Genomic DNA, 18,352 nt, shown 5'->3' with positions numbered 1-18,352 from the left:
ATTTGATTGATTTGATTTATTGCATTTCTATGCCGCCCTATTCCCAGAGGGACTCAGGGCGGCTCACAAACCAAAGTGGGGGGGGGATACAAACAGGAGGAAAAACAATGGACAAACAACTACAACAATTTAAAAAACACTCAACAACCACACAATTCGAGCAGGGGCGGGGAACTCGTCAGCCCCAGGCCTGTCGGAACAACCAGGTTTTAAGGGCTTTGCGGAAAGCCTGGAGGGTGATGAGGGTCCGAATCTCCACGGGGAGCTCGTTCCAGAGGGCCAGAGCAGCCACAGAGAAGGCCCTCCTCCGGGTGATAGCCAATCGGCATTGGCCAGTAGATGGAATTCGGAGGAGGCCTAATCTGTGGGATCCAATAGATCTGTTGGAGGTAATTGGCAGCAGGCGGTCTCTCAAGTACTCCTTCTTCCTCCTATTTTCTCCCCAACAACCCTGTCAGATGGGTTCAGTTGAGAGTGAGTGACTGGCCCAAAGTCACCCAGCCAGTTTTCATAACGAAGGTGTAACTAGAAAGCACAAAATCCTGGTTGTCTAGGCCAGCACTTTAACCACACCAAACTTTCTCTCCTCTTCCCCTTTCCCTGCAAAGGACGGTCTGCTAAAGATAAGAGGTGGAAGAACCATAATTAAATAACTTCCTCAGTACTTGCCTGCTTCTTTACCTAATCAAGCTATGCTGCCACGCTAGCCCTCATCCAATCCTAGTAGGTATCTCTGGATTCAAATTCAAGCAGTCATCTCTGCTTAAGCAGGAGACAAAGAAACTTGATTTTTGCATCATAGCAGCACATGAGCAAATAAGAACACTGGCTGAATAGAATGTAGCCAATGGAACGCAAGCAGCAAAAGTATAGAAGGTGCAGCCCAGGCCTCTGGTTGGAGGTCATGAATTCTTTGCTCAACCTCAACCCACTGGGCTGAGGGTCTTTTCCTTGAAAAACAAAGAAATAGTTCACAAAAATTAGACCAAACAATGGGTTGACATACCCTTGCTTTATATGTACCCTGTGTGCTCTGATGTATCTTTGCTTTCAAAGCTGAAGTGTGCACTATCCTAATAGCATTTTTGAATTAATCAAATGAACTAAACAGTGAGTATCTTTTATGAAGCAAAGTAAAGAACAAACATTAATATTACAATGCATGCAAGAAATCGAGGTGGAAAGAACCACTGTAAAATAGTCCAAATTGTTGATAATATTGTCTTTCATTCAGCCTGAAAACACAAATATAAAAAGCAAGCCAGGCACCTTCTAAGATTTTGGCACTATACAAATTAAAGAAATAAAAAATAATGAAATACATTTAATGTTTGTAATTTGGATATTTGAATTCTCTATCTTGACAGTGCTTCATTTGACAGTTTTTTTAAAAAGTGAAAAGAAGAAAAAAATGTATTCCTGTATAGTCAGTAGTACATTTTCAATAGCTGATCCAATGAACAAAAATTCCACAAATTCTCAAGACTGAGCTTTAACAGATTATCATCCATTAATTTTTAGCACAAAAAACATGGTGTCAAAATGCGTGATTTAGTGGATAGTCTTCAATAAACCAGACTATAACTCTTCTAAAAAAATCACCAAGTGTCTGAAACATTTAAGTTGAAAACTTGAGGAGGGCACTCAAGTATGCCATTTTTCTATCCTTGATCACTATTCTTGTCATACTCCTTTTGTAGAGATGGCTGTCTGAAACGAGACTCCTCTATTTGGGGAAGCTCTTTAAATAAATATTTTTTTAAAAAACAAACAAAGTTCACAATGAACTGAAGATTTACTATGAAAAGAAGAGGCCCCCCCCCCACAGCAGATAGCTTTGTCTTTTCATATGAAAAGCAAGAAGAAAAATGACTGTTCCCTTTCCTTATGTATAAAACTCATATGTGCTCATGTTGCCTGAATAGGGGCTAATGAAAGGAAGTACTAGTTAAAGTAGAAATGAATAACAAAGATAGATACTCAAGGCATTTTGATCCTTAAAATAGGTGGAAAGAGAAGCAATTACAGCTATGGCTTCTATAATCTGTAGAGAGGTGAAAGGTCAACATGGAAAATTAAACAAAAGAAAAGAACCTTAAGGGTGGATTCAATCAGTCTGAGTATGTTTTTATAGCTTGATTTTTTTGAAACTGCTCTTAATTGAGGTACTTTTATTTTCTATTGGCAAGAAATGTACATTTATACAATGCAAATTCATTTATAGCCTGAACTTGGAATGTGTAGCTAAAGATAAAATACGTATAAAGCACTGTCAAGAGCCATATTTAGAATATTGCCAACTAATTCTCAAGAAGATTGGAGTATGAGCTGGAAAGAACAAAAATTACCTGCAACCACAGAACTCAATCAGAAGTTAAATATTGGAGATATGAAAATGATGGTTACAAATGATTGTCAGAAGTTTATCTTCTGCAATAGTTATTTTATTTCAAGAGAGTTTTAGGAACAAAAATCCATGCCAATTCAAAATACATAAGGTTCATGAAGTTTAGTTCAAATGTACTTTATAAAGAATTGGTTTAGAAGACAAATCACAGATCTATAATAGCACAATTTAATATTAGGAACTTCAGTTAGCGATACTCCATTTAAAGAATGGCAGATGGATATTTCTCAGTTTATATGGAAAGGAAAAAAAATCCCAATAATTAAATATAAACTACTGCAAGATGTTAAGGAAAAAAGAGGTTTGGATTTACCAGATTTGAAATTGTATTTTGGTGCTTGTTATTTGGTCTGGCTAAAAGAGTGGGTGAATCTCCAAAACAAGAGGCTTCTTGATCTAGAGCAGGGGTGTCAAACGGATGGCCCGTGGGCTGGATGCGTTACATGCAGGTCATGCTCATCCTGGTTCCGCAAAGGTAAAAAAACATCACAACATATCACGTGACATGACTGAGATTGACACCCATGATCTAGAGGGCCATGATGGCACAGCTATTTATGATATGACAAGGTTAAAGTAAATGTTGATTTTAATAACCATTTGTTAGACGTGCCATCCTAATAGTTTGGAATAAGTATAAAACAAGATTTTCTGTGAAGATTGGGTACCTTCTCAGGAAGCTTTTAAAAAAAGAAATGAAGGCAAATTCAGATGGGTGGACTTATGGTCAAATAATCGGTTTTAATTTTGGTCATCCTATCCTTGAATCTAAAGAGGCATTAACAAAAACTGTGGACAAAAAGTCCAACATTTACATTAAATTATAATCTAAAAGAAATCTAAATTATAAGGTGATGTATCATTGATATTTAACACCAGATAAGTTGTCAAGAATGTATAAAGGTATTCCAAATAAATATTGGAAATGCAAATGTAAAGAAGGGACCTTTTATCATTTATGGTGGACATGTGACAAGCAAAGAAATATTGGAATAGGATTCACATCTTAATACAGAAAATTCTCAAAGTGAATATAAAGATAAAACCTGAAATTTTCCTTTTGGGTTTAATGGAGAAGACTTGGGGGAAAAAATTGAAACTTTGATGTTATATATGTTGACGACAGCAAGATTTATGCACAAACATGGAAAGGCACTTTGATTCCCACAATGCATGAATGGCTGCAACAGTTGGTAGGAGTCAGCAGAAATTGCTAAATTGATTGCTCTGATTAAATAAAAGAACACAATTACTTTTGTTTCTGCTTGGAACTGCTTTTGGACTTTGCTTGAGATGGAAAAAAATGAAATTTTGATTTTGGGTTTTACCAATTAGCTAGGTTTGTTGTTACAGAAAGACAACAAACTAGTTTCTACTATGTAAAAAAAAGTTGAGTTTTGATACTATTCTACTATACCAAAGTCAACATCTTTTCTTTTTTCCCTCTTCCTTACACTTTTCCCTTCTCTCTCCCTTATTTTCCTATTATTTTCTTGTATTTTATATTATAAACTAATAAAAAAGGAATGTCACTTAGGCAAAATTAGCTGTATCACTAGTTGTTTATTAACGTAAGCTGGCAGTCAGATAAACTATGCAATATCAGGGGCATAAGTGGAAATTTAATACATAAAATGACAGCATAGCATGCATTCCTAAAGGCTATCCATGGACTCTACAAGTAGTGTAGATTTTATCAAGTTAACTCTGAAGACTTGTGCAATTTCTTATCAGTTAAGTTGTGAGCCATTATTATTATTTGCAGATACCATATGCACATCTGGTCAGGGTTTTCACCTCACTTTTTCTGGGACTTCAAGACAAATGTGAGATGGAAAGGATATTAAATTTTCACTGAGTTGAATAGTTCAATAATAACCATTCATGGGGGAAGGGGGATGGAAATTACTTTTCCTTCAGTTCAGATTGTTGCTGAAGGCACTCAATAAAAATGCCACTCTATAATATTTATGTCATGAATAGAGTAGTGAGTTGATTGTATTGGCAACAGATCATATACATATATATTAATTATAATAATATTAATTATATTATATAATAATATAATATATTATATATATTATAAACATTAATTGAGGTAGCCCTCGAGTTATGACCACTGATGGTGTTGAGTTGTGATTCTATTTCACATGTCGTTTTTCCATACAGCTTCAGATTGCCATGTAAAGTGGGATAGCCATGGCCTGACCTTTTCAGTATTGTTGACAGAAGAATCAATGCAATAACAAAAAGTAGTGGTGATAGTGAGTCTTCTTGAAAGATCTCTCTCTTGAAATTAGCCTCTTCCAATCTATCACCAATAACCAGCAATTGTGTCATGCATTGTACCATTGATCTCTGCACAAAGTTTTTGATGTTTTTACTGATGTCTGTTATTTCTAGGCACAATTATCCAAGAAGTTGGAATCAATCCAAACTACATTCAAGTTGATCTTCTTTCTCTTGGAGTTTATTACTATTTCTACTACCACTAGTAGTTTGATTATAATTACTACCTGTACACATCAATTTGAAATCACAGCTGTAAGTTTTTTAGCTGGTGTTGGCTTTCATATGCATAAAGTTCTTCCTGAGAATCTAGGATGTTGTAATGTATTGGCATAGTTTATGCATGGTTCCCAGTAGTGTAGCTTTTTGTAACTGACAGATGGAAATGTTGTCAGTGTGCAGAGCTTCTAAGTGCCACCCAATATTTTTTTTTTTGGTATGGCACATAGAGTATCTATAACAATTGGAACCGTCGCAACCACTTTATGCCATAATCTTCCATTTCAATTTTAAGATCTTGATATTTTGTGATCTTCTCCAATTCTTTGTCTTCTATTCTACATTCCCTTATTGTTATAGGATGCTGCTTATCTTCCAACAACTCTGGGCGGCTCACAACAATCAAACATAAAAATTAAATAAAATCAATAAAACATAAAAAAGATAAAAGATGGTAAGTATGCACAACCGATCAGATGGAATGAAGCGAGGGGTCTCTCTCTCTCTCTCTCTCTCTCTCTCTCTCTCCCCCTCTCCCACTCTTCCCCTTGCCAAAGGCCTAATCTTCACAGGTCTTCTAAACAATAGCAAAGGGGGGCTATCTAAATCTCATTCCAAAGGGCAGGTGGTGTTATGGAGAAGGTCACTTTTGGGGTTCCAATAGATAACATTATTTAACTGAAGGCACCTGAAGAATGCCAACCCTAGCATGATTGAATCAGCTGGACTTTAGGAAAAATCAATGAGTTACATCTGCAGAAAAAGAAATAGATCTTGATTGTTATCAGGATATCATGTATTACTTCTAACATTGGAAAAGTAATATTGGACAATCCTGGTTCAGGAAGCTTTTTAAAGAAATTACTATTAGAAAATCACAACAGTTGCAGCAATATATGTTATTATGATAGAGATTCTGGGATATCTTATAGTAATATCTTAATAGTTTATATTATAGAAAGGAACTCATTGACTGTTGATAAGTATAAAATATAAGACAGATTTTTCTCCTTTTCCTTTTTTTGTTTTGGTACAAAAAAATTAAAATATTAAATTTAAAAAAAACACAAAAGTTTGGTTCAAAAAGGAAAGACATTTTCATTGTGTTCATTAAATCCTTAATTGCATGTTTTATAGTTAAAATATTTAAATATAAAAATAAATACCAATTTAACATTACCTTTTCCTTTTCCTTTTATTGCTTGGATTATCTAAAAGTGTTGATTCATAGCAAACTAAGGGCTAGGGTCAAGGTTAGGGTTGCTTATTCTTTTATATAATAGTTGCTATTCTAGATTGTGGGAATTCAGGAATGAAAAAACGCTTTCATCATTACCCAGATTTACACTTGATAAACTTTCAATATTAGCATTTCTCAGAAATAACTCTAATTCAAATTATACCAATGCTCTTTCTCACAGAAAAGAGATATTGCTGCCAGATATTCCTCAATTGAATTTTCTGCAGCAGGAACATTATCCTTGGAGGCAACTGTTAACACAGCCATTGTCCCATTTGGAACTTGGAATACGAGATTCTATCAATATCAGAATTGCTAATGGAATGCAGAATCACCACATTAATCCAGAATCTATTATTCGATATGAAACAAAGATAATTAATTGTCTGTTTTATGGGAGGTTAGCTGTATTATATTTATCAGTGTTTCTTTAACAAAAACTCCTGCAAGAAAGTAGAATATCTTTCTGAATTGCAAAATTTATCAAAGAATTCCAAATATGGTATGGAACACACTTGGTCTCTCTGTCTCTCTTGGCTCTTGATTGAATAATTTTTGCTTGAAAAATTGTACTTGCAATTCTTTAACAAGTAATTCTGTAATTTTTTAAAAAAATTACCCTAGCGATAACACAACTGCAAGTTATAGAGAAAAGACTGTTAAAAATACAAATTGGTTTCTGAATAAAAGATCTAACAAATTATGACTTGCGCTGTTTCTTTTCAGCAATGAAAAAAACCTTAAGATGTGCTTGTTTGCATTAGAAATGACAATCGATTTGCGGGGACTAAGTGCTTTATCCAAATTTGTGAATGGCAGTTTATTTTTGCAACACTCAAACCCAGGAGTTGCTCTTTACAAGCTGCATATATTTTGCTGACTCTTAGAACTCATGTAAACTTCGTACCTGAAAAAACAGAAAAAGCCTGACGAATGTATCTATACTAGCTGAGAGACTTAAAAAATACTTAAATGGCTTCATCCATTCAGATCAAAATGGCTTTTTACCTAAAAGACAAATCAAAGACAATATGAGAATAATTTTGAATACCTTGGAATACTATGAGGCCCATCCAGAAAAACAATTGGCACTGATGTTCCTCGATGCGCAGAAGGCCTTTGATAATGTGAATTGGCAGTTTATGTTTTTGCAACTGGAGCAGATGAACTTTGGCAAGAAATTCACTCAAAGTATACGAACGATATACCAGAAACAAGCAGCAAAGATAATGGTAAATGGAGAACTAACAGAACCGATTGAAATAAAGAGAGGTACAAGACAAGGCTGCCCACTATCTCCGCTACTTTTTGTCCTAACACTAGAGGTCTTAAACAGAAAGATTAGAGAAGAAGAAGAAATAAGAGGAATGAAAATTAAGAGAGAAGAGTATAAACTGCAAGCGTTCGCAGACGACTTAGTTTTCATTCTTGAAGACCCATTAGAAACTGCACCCAAATTGTTAGAAAGAATAGAGGAATATGGAGAAGTAGCAGGCTTGAAAATAAACAAAGATAAAACAAAGATCATGACAAAGAATATCCCAGCTACACAAAAGGTTCAGTTGTCAGAAATGTTGCAGATTCAAAACACAAGTAAAATTAAATATTTGGGGATACATTTATCACCTAGATGTAGCACTCTTAAAGAGGATAATTATACCAGATTAAAACGACAAATAGCAATCGATTTGGAGAAATGGGGAAACTTGCATTTATCAATGATGGGAAGAATTTCTACAATTAAAATGAACATTCTACCTAGAATTTTATATCTGTTTCAGACAATCCCAATTAGACTGGGTAAGGATTTTTTTCTAGACTTAAATAAAATAGTTTTGAAATTTATATGGCAAGGGAAAAAAGCTAGAATAAAGCTTAAATTACTACAAGATGTTAGATCAAGAGGAGGTTTTGGTTTACCCGATTGGGAGCTATACTATCAGGCAGCAAACCTGATGTGGATTAAGGAGTGGATATCATTAAAAAACTCTAGATTATTGAACGTAGAAGGTCATGATTTGCTGTTGGGATGGCATGCCTTCTTATGGTATAAGGGAACTAAACCGCATGGTTACTTTAGAAGACATTATATAAGGGAGGCATTGTTGTTAAATTGGGAAAAGATTAAAAAATTACATTATTTAAAAATTCCAGTCTGGACATCAACAATTGAAGCATTCTCGTATCCGATAATACATAAAAAGGAACAAACAGTTAGATATATAGAATTATTGAATGCAGAGGGTGAGCTCAAATCTAGTCAAGAGTTGAAGCAAGAAGGGATGGAAATGAACTGGTATTCATATGTACAGATACAATCTAGATATAATGAAGATAGAAAAACTAAAGGTCTATATAATAAAATGACTGAGCTAGATAAAATTCTAACAGGTACCGATGAAAAAGTAATTAAAAAACTATATGGATATTTATTGGAGTTTAAATTGCATGAAGAACAAGTTAAAGAAACTATGATTGCTTGGGGGAAAAATTTTAAGTATGGGATTGATTTAGAGAATTGGCAGAAATTGTGGTCTCAAAATTACAAAATGACAATGTCTACTGCATATAGAGAAAATTTGTATAAGATTGGTTTTTTTTTTTTGGTTTTATTTGTATTTGTAGGCCGCCCTTTTCCCTGAGGGGACTCAGGGCGGCTCACAGAAAACCAAGGGAAGGGGGAATACGACATTGAGATTACAACACATAATAAAATAGCAAACAACATGCATACTACATTCGGGCGGGGTAACAGTCCTTATCCCCAGGCCTGACGGGCGAGCCAGTTCTTCAAGGCTATGCGGAAGGCCTGGACGGTGGAGAGAGTACGGATCTCTACGGGGAGCTCGTTCCAAAGGGTCGGGGCCACTGCTGAGAAGGCCCTCCTCCTTGTGGTTGCCAGCCGACACTGGCTGGCCGATGGAATACGGAGGAGGCCTAACCTATGAGATCTTATAGGTCGTAGGGAGGTAATTGGCAGAAGGCGGTCTCTCAAGTATCCAGATCCACTGCCATGTAGGGCTTTATGGGTGATCAATAGCACCTTGAAGCGCATCCGGAGATCGACAGGTAGCCAGCGCAGCTCGCGGAGGATAGGTGTAATGCGGGTGAATCGAGGTACACCCGCAATCACTCGCGCGGCTGCGTTCTGCACTAGCTGAAGTCGCCGGATGCTCCTCAAGGGCAGCCCCATGTAGAGCACGTTGCAGTATTCCAGCCTAGAGGTCACAAGGGCCCGAGTGACTGTTGTGAGGGCCTCCCGATTCAGGTAGGGTCGCAACTGGCGCACCAGGCGTACCTGGGCGAATGCCCCCCTGGTCACAGCCGCTATATGGTGGTCGAATGACAGCTGTGGATCCAGGAGGACTCCCAAGTTGCGAACCCTCTCTGAGGGGTGTAAAATTTGACCCCCCAGCCTGAGTGTTGGATTATTGGTCAAATCTTTGGGAGGAAAACACAACAGCCACTCGGTCTTTTCCGGGTTGAGCACAAGCTTGTTAATCCTCATCCAGTCCATAACGGCTTCAAGCCCCCGGCCCATCACGTCAACCGCTTCATTGATTTGGCACGGGGCGGACAGATACAATTGAGTATCGTCTGCATATTGATGGTATCTGATCCCGTGTTTTATAGGTGGCATCTACCCCCGACCAGAATCGCAAGAATGTTTAAGAATAAATCAGAAAAGTGTTGGAAATGTCACCAGATACCTGGCTCATACTACCACATGTGGTGGACTTGCACTGAAGCCAAAAGATACTGGACTAAAATCCACATGTGGTTGGAGAAAATGATACATAAACAAATAGACTTTAAACCAGAGGTCTTTTTATTGGGAATTTTACCAGAAACCTACAACAAAGACTTAAAATATTTGATTGTAAATGTTATAACAGCAGCCAGAATTGTATTTGCAAAAAACTGGAAAAATGAAACAATACCAAAAGAGGAAGAAATCATTCGAAAAATAATGGACTGTGCCGAAATGAGTAAATTGACATTTGAAATTAGAGAGCAAGAGGATGAACAATTTTATAAGATATGGGACCTGTTTTATCAATGGCTAAAGGAAAAAGAACAAAATTTTGGAAATGAAAAATGATATACTTATGCTTTAATTGGAAAAAGTAAATGATGATATAATTATGCTGTGAAATAATTCAACAATGATATAAGGAAGTACTAATATAAGGTCTGGTGATATAATGTATAAGGTTAAGAATTTATTATAATGATATTTCGCTGCTGATAAGGTAATTCTAGTAGGGGAACAAATGAAAACTGGTATATATAGGCAGCGATGCCTTGTTGAACAATGAAGGAATAAGATCTCTGTTTGAAGGTATGAAATGCAAGGTTAACAATGAATAGAAGTATATTCTCTGGGGGAAAACAATGCTAATGTTAACCGAATATATATGGTAGAAGGAAAATGAGACCTTTAGTTACATTAGAGGAAATATCTGAGATGGTAAACATTATTTGAAGATGTAGATGTTAAAACAACCGTAATCAAACGACATGCTGCATGTGATGATGGTTTTTTTTTTTTTCTTTTTTTTTTTGTTTTTTTTTTTTTTTTGTCTTTTTTTTCCCCTTCCTTTTTGGACCCTTTTTGTCCTTTTTGGCCTTCCCCCCTCCCCCCACCCTTTTTTTTTCTCTTTTCCCCTTCTCTTTTTGAACTTTTTTTTTTTTGTCCTTTTTGGCCTCCCCCCCTTCCCCCACCCTTTTTTTTTTCCTCTTCCTCTCTCCCTTGTTTTACTTTGTTGTTTTTTGTTTTTTAAACCCTAGCTTATTGTGGTGCTTATTAAATATACAATAGAGAGATACGGGATGTATAAACTTAGTAGGGATGCACCTGTGATTAAACGACATATTGTATGTGAAGATGGGCTTTCCCTCCCCCCCCTTTTTTTTCTCTCCATCCTCTCCCTTTCCCATTGTTGTCTATGTAACCAAAAAATAAAAATAATTTAAAAAATAAATAAATAAATAAAAAAAAATGAGAAAAAGCCTGACGAATGTAACACTAATGATAACAACAACAACAACAACAAAATCACTAAAACGACAATAGAAGGTTTCTAGAGCTACTTCATTTACAGGAATGTTTCAGTGAAAAGAATGCCTAAGTCACTCATAAAATTACTTGATAAACAGAAGATGTGAATAATGTACATTTGAAAATACTCAAAACAGAAGTAGATATTCCCAATCAATGCCTGTTTTGAAGCTTAAGATCTACAACTTTGCACATTAAACACATTTTATTAGACTCTAAAAAAGCAATGGCATGACCTTTCCTCCATCTTGTCTCAAGGAAAATGTTCCTGTTCAACACATAGAAGGCAACCAGGTTTTTTTGTCTCTATCCTTTCCATTCAGTTTCCCTTCCCTTCCTCTGCATCTGATTTTGTTCTCTCTTTTCCCTTTCTTTTACTTTCCAGTGCAGCTCCCCTCTCCCTTAATCTCATCTTGATCCTACTTCTTGAGGGTTGCTTCTGCTGAATGAAGAGAGAAGCATGTGGGTATGTTGCATAATTATTTTAGTATGTATAGAGGCACAGGAAATCAATTTCAAAAATGGTTTATCTTACTGGCAATTAATTCTAACTGAAATATATGAATTCAACTATTACTAATGTAGTTCTGGTTCTTGTCTTTGCTTGTTTGCAGATTATCTTCTGATATGTTTAATCACTTATATACCCTCAAGTGTCTCACACATATTTATGCAGTTGTCAACCTCACCAGGACTGGTTTGAAATAGAACTAAAATACTAAATTGGCTAAATGTATAAACTGTCTATTTTATAAAACTTTTGATGACAGACAGTATAAATAACCTATTCTTTCTGTTATAGAGAATTATCTTAAATTTGAAAATATCTTCATTTCAGGTAAATATATTATTCCTCACAGAATCCAAAACAAGTGTTTTCATGAATAAAATTCCTTAGAGTATTAATAGTTTGAATGAACTGCTGAGAAAAATATTCTTAAACATATGAAACTATTGTTATCTAGGGACCCATAGGACAGAAACTTACTGCAAACATAAGATAAGCAACTCCAAAACTAAAGTTCTTTCAAAATGCTATGAGATTTATGCAAATAATTACAAGCATATTTAAACTAAATTTGTGGGTGGGCTATTCTAAACTTTTAACTTCTCAATATTTCATTACACCCCCACTGAAAAACTGGGAAAAAATAGGGATTTTAAAGACAAGACACTCATTGATTCACTAAATTATTTATTTAGAGGATGGCAGTGTGCATCCTTAGAAACAATAAATAATATAATCTCAATTTTCTCCCTTATATTATTTATTTTTATATGTAACTCATCCTATTTGAAATTTTAATTTTATGGTAACCATACACAGTGATTTTTTGGCATCGGAATTATATTATGAAGGTTTAAGGTTTAAGGTTTATTAACATTTATAGGCCGCCCTTTTCCCTGAGGGGACTCAGGGCGGCTTACATAGGATCAAGGGAGGGAAATACAAACAGTGACGTAGACAAACATAGAGTAAAATAATGAGCAACATTCATTCATCATTCGGGAGGGGCGAAACACAATTGTTATATCAAATACTAGACGGTCAAGAAATACCCAGCATTTAACTAGTTATGGTTAAGCATCCAATGCATAATTAGTAGTGTATCCAGTGCTTAGTGCCTATACCTATGATATTTCAAGTACAATCATATTAGAATGCCCTTATCTTGATTAAATATTTCAAGTACAATCATATTAGAATGCCCCTATCTTGATTAAATGCATTAATTTGGTATCCAATTTTTTTGTCTTTTGTCTTTTTTGTCTTTCAATTTGTCAGAGAGTCCTTTATGCAGCCATGCTGGTTTCTTTTGGGAGCTGTTATTTTTCTTCTTCACTGGTATTGTGCAAGACTGGGCTTTTGTAATCTCATTTTTCAAAATTTCCCAAGCTTCTTGAGTTGTTTTCCCCTTGAGGATTCTCATCCATGGAATTCTTCCGAAGCTCTAAGTTTTTTGAAATTGACTCTCTTAAAGTCCAAGATTCTAGTTTGACTTTGTTCTACTACTTGTGTTTGCATAATGTTGAATTCCAATATTGCAGGGTCACTTGCCCCCAGAGTTCCTGTGGCTTCAAAACCTTCTATCATTTCCTCTCTGTTAGTGAGAATTAAGTCCAATATGGCTGATTCCCTTGTTCTCTTCTCTACTTTTTGGGAAACAAAGTTGTCTGCTAGGTTTGTTAGGAACCTGTTGGATTTTTCACTTGGTGCAGAGTTTGTTTCCCAGTTGATGTCAGGGTAGTTAAAATCCCCCATTACTATTGTGGTGTGCTTCCTACATACCTTACATAGCTGACTAGCAAAAAGTTCACCTCTTTCCTCTGCTTGGTTGGGTGGCCTGTAGTATAGACCTATGGCAGTCATTTCCCCCCCCCCCAACCTTTAATATTGACCCAAATGCATTCAAGATTGTTCTCATCATTGTTGTGCTCTATTTCTGTAGAGATGTAGTTATTTCTTATATATAGTGCAACTCCACCTCCTCTTTTATTTGGTCTATTTCTTTTAAATAATTTAAATCCTTCTAGCTGTGTGTTCCATTTGTGGGATTCATCCCACCAAATTTCTGTAATGGCAACAGTATCGTATCTGCCCTCATTTACTTGAATTTCTAATTCACCCTGTTTATTCCTCATACTCTGTGCATTGGTGTATAGATATTTGAGTCCATTTTGATTGACCCTGTGTTTACTGTCTACATAACCTGTGTTATGCCTGACTGCCCCTATTTTCTTGCCACTTGTATGATTCATGCACATGGTATGGCACTCACTATTAAATGCTTGGTTTTGCTTGATAGCAGGAGTGATAATCATACCCCTACAAACATCTATGTTACATGCACTGATAACCCTATGAATTTTAGATTGCTGGGGACAGAAATGTTCTGTATCAATTAATTCTCTGTCCCCGCTGTTAAGTTTAAATGTTTATCCAGAAAATCTGTGAATTTAATGCCAAGTAACTCAGTCCCTTTCTTGGATGGTGCAAACCATCTCTTTTGTACAGTTTTTTTATTGGACCAGCTGCAGACATCATGACTAATAAAACCAAAGCCTTCCCTTTTACACCACTCCTTTAGCCACACATTAAACTCTGCTACACGCTGGCCCTTCCCTTTTTGTTCCTTATATACTGGTAAAACCTCTGAAAAGATAAGCCTACAACCTATACTACTAAGTTTATACCCCAAGCTCTGGAAATCATTCTGCACAGAAAGTCCCTCCTTCCTTCTTTCCCTCCGACCCTCCCTCCCATTTATGTTTTTCCACTGCTAAATATTTAATAAATAAACAGTAATTTAATTTTTCTAAAAATAATAATAACAAAAATACATAAAAAAGAACAAAGATGGCATTTTCCACTATTCCCTGCATCCTTTGAACATGCTCACAACGGCAAAGAAAGATATTTTCATTATGAACTGCTATACAGACATTGATAACTAGATGGAAAATATAACTTTAATGAAGAAAAGGTGTGCTATTTTAACTTCAGATGGCCCAGGACAATAGATATTGCTACTTACACAGAGTTGACTTGCACATTATGCACAATAAATGACAAAAATAAGATATGGCAGTGTTTAGGTGGATTAATTTTTATCCTCAATATATATAAATATTATCCATGTATGTTTGGGTAATGCTGATGAATAGGAAAGAGAATATGTGAAAATGCCAATATACCTTGGCTAGGGTGATGGTGGGACACATATTCTTCCTTGGGACCTGCAATATTCATCTAAGATATAGATGTAATTTAATTATATTTATTAATATAATGTAATGATTAGAGAATTACTTTTGAACTGGGATGATATGTTCCTTCTACCGCTCCTGTACTCATATTTGAAAAGTGAGCTGATCATTAGCTCTCAGCCTAATGTATCTCATAAAGCACCTGTGTAAATAGAATGGAGGATAAATGATGGTCCTTCAAAAAAGAATTGGTTATAACTGTGATAAATTGCAGAAGTAACTGTATTTGCATATTCAGAATCCCACAAAATTATACATGGAGATTTTTAGGATGAAAGACAATAAAATATAGAAAAGAAGTAACAACTAGAGAGAATTAATGATTTCAACTGATAACTGTGCAGAACAAAACTCTGTGCCTTGGATTTTCATGGGTGATGGGGGTGGGAAGGTAAATTCTGCCCATTTCTCCTGCCCTTTGTGCATCAGGACTTTGACTCCTAATTGTTGGGAATACAATTAGTGGGAGGTGTTGATGAAAGGAAACAAAAGGAAAAATATTGCCTCTCATTTTTTCAACATAAAGAAGTGTCCATTTAGTGGAGCAGAAAACTCTTCTGGCTTAATTCACTTCCATGAATATGAAACAGCTGATTTAATTTTATCACTTTTCAAAAAGATCTCTGAAGGGTCCCATAAAAACGGTCCTTGTAAAAAAAAAAAAGTTTTTTTTTTTTACAAACTAAGAGGTGGGGTTTTTTTCTCACAAAATACAGCATAGCAATCCTTTTAAAATGTCTTCCAAATAAGTATCAACATAAAATATAAACTGCCAAAAAAAACCAAATGTATACAATTTCTGCCACAAATGAAATAGTTTCTTAGAAACTAAATAGGAAAATTCACCAGTATTTGCCATCGGTATAAACCAAAAGGAAATAATCATACCTTTACGTATTAAAATTAATTAGTAACTTACCTCTGGAAATTTCAATTTTAATGTCTGATGCATTTCCCTAAAGCGGCTATATCTCCTGAATATAGCCCATGTCTCTTCTAGGACTGATATCTGTTTTGTAAAAGTAAACGATATAATTAACAGAAAAGGAGCATAAAGGTTTATATTACAAGCTTCTCCTAATGGATAATTTTCCTTGACTAAGCATGGTTACTCACACACCAAAATTTGACTTGGAGCAGAATAAACCAATGATTTCAGTTTGCTGGGAGAGACTGAATATGTAATTGCATTAGCATGGAAGTCATTTTCCCATGAAGTAATTCTATGATTATGGGGACATTTGTTGTAAGGGCTATTTTTGTGACTTTTTATTACTTGACATTATCTCAACCAGGAGGTAAAGTGCCAATTATCTGGATAAGTTATGCAATCAAAATGGAATAGAAATACTACTGTATTAGATCATACAATGGAAAACATTTGCATCAGCATTAACTGATTAAACAAGTAAGTATTTGCAAGTGAACAGCATTATCAACAGAATCTTGCTGCTTTCCCTCAAAATAAGGAAAGAAGGAATTGCCCCTTCTAGCAGCATGTGTGATGCCATGAAGCATGGAGTAAAGGATTAGAATGCAATGAGAGGCTACAAAGCTGCTATCATCAGTCTCATCTCCTTTTTATTTTCACCTCTGGGATATATATTTTCTTTTGAGAGCAGGCATCAAAATGTCATTTTTTAATGTGTGCCAGTGTGTTCACAGAAAAATGTATCAATAATGATTATCTCATCGCTCCTATCTTATCCTAACCTATCCTTTCTCAACTTTGGATATCAGTTCAAGAGAGCTAGTATGATACAATAAACCCAATGGAGTAAAACAGTGAGAATATAAAGCTGAAGAGTATCCTAGTTTATCAAGATTCTTGGGATTACACTAAACTTCTATACTTAGTAAATAAAAGCTAAAGGCAAAGGTTTCCCCTGCCCTGTAATGTCCAATTCTGGGAGGCGATGCTCATCTCCAGTCAAGAGAGCCAGTAATGTCTGAAGAAATGTCCGTGGTCGGTATGACTAAATGCCGAGATGCAGGAAACGCTGTTACCTTCCTATGAAATACTTTGTATTCCTACTACTTAGCATAGTATATTTAGAATACTTCATAGGTGTTCTACTTATACTTGTCAAGTTTGCATATTTGTATCTTCTTTAGTCTCCCACTTCAACTATTTAAAACATTCCCTCCCTTCCTGTCCTAATCAGGGTTCTGAGGTAGGCCTCATTTGGCTGGGCCAAATTGGTGCCAAGTCTTGTAGAAATGCTTTCCAGTAGGATGCTAGAAACAATTCAAAATCTTCTAAAAGAAGGGGTCCTGACTCACAGTTTATGACTGCTGTTATGACTTTTTAATAGTCATGGACAATTATGTGTTACAAACTAATTGACTCTTTGTTTTCCAAACTGAACTTTTTCCATAAGAAGGTATAAAACTTAGCAAATATTCCATATGTAGACAAATAATGCATGCCAACAAAAATAAAAATATTTAAGTATCTTACCTTGATTTCATATTCATAATGCTCATCCTTTCCCTGTCCACAAAGGACATAACGTGGGATGCTAATTTTAACTGTATTCTTTACATCATCTGGATTTGTTTTAACATGGCGACAGAACATGCGCTATCAAATGAATATTAAAAGGAAATTAAATACTGCATCATTTCGTAAATATTATTGCATGAAACTAGAATATGTTATTTAATAAAAAAATAAGTTTAGTTATATAATTAATCATTTATGCAATAGAAAAGTATAATTCTCTCATGAATGGCCAACATTATTTTCATATATAGAATAGCTACTGAAGAATACCACTGCAAAATATGTCTTATGCTTTATGTAACTTAAGTAGAAGTAAAGGGCTTGCATCAACACTTTGCACAGCAGAAATTGCACTAATAGTATAACCCCACCAATAGAAGGAGACACATTTCTTTTTTCTGTTCTGGAGATTGGACAACCTTCTGAAAACAGAAAGTGATGGGAGAAAAGGAAGAACTGGAGAAAACTGGATAACCTGAACTCTACTGGACCTCAACTACTATAGATAAAAGAGGAACCTCCTTGTGTAGAAGAGCTCTGGATACAATTCACAATCAAAAGTTTTTAAGATCAGAAACAAGTTTTTTATGATCAGAAAAAAATATGTTAGTATGTAATAGATCAAGCAACACTTTTAGTAATCTGGAAATTTTGCAAACATTTTATTCCTTCAAAAAAGCACTTTGTAATCTTGTAATTTAATAACTTTCTGAGAATATTTCTTCATATAGCAAAAAACAAAAACCATAGTCTCTTCAGAACAAACCCTATATATTCCTAACTTTGAATCTAACAGTGAACAAGAGGATCTGATGAGTGGAATCCTTAGATTTTTTTTCAGATATTATACTGTTTACCCAA

General features: G+C 35.3%; 1 protein-coding gene across 3 annotated transcripts in view; it reads right to left on the bottom strand.

Moving 5' to 3' along the window:
* KIF16B (kinesin family member 16B) overlaps positions 1-18,352 on the bottom strand; it is a 138,879-nt gene that overhangs the window by 32,730 nt on the left and 87,797 nt on the right. For 2 of the 3 annotated variants that reach the window (XM_087716841.1, XM_087716842.1), the window contains 2 exons: positions 17,447-17,569; positions 15,905-15,994 (listed from right to left, as the gene is read on the bottom strand). In XM_087716841.1, the coding sequence (XP_087572967.1) occupies positions 15,905-15,994; positions 17,447-17,569 (213 nt within the window). The remainder of the gene's footprint in view (positions 1-15,904; positions 15,995-17,446; positions 17,570-18,352) is intronic. The other variant, XM_087716843.1, reaches the window with a different exon arrangement.

The sequence above is a fragment of the Thamnophis sirtalis genome, unplaced genomic scaffold (assembly GCF_051295495.1).
Source record: "Thamnophis sirtalis isolate CommonGarterSnake01/CBP01778 unplaced genomic scaffold, rThaSir2_p1.2 scaffold_5, whole genome shotgun sequence".
NCBI classification, from domain to species: Eukaryota; Metazoa; Chordata; class Lepidosauria; order Squamata; family Natricidae; genus Thamnophis; species Thamnophis sirtalis.
Note: the sequence above shows the minus strand (reverse complement) of the source record. Positions and strands in the feature narration are given on the sequence as shown.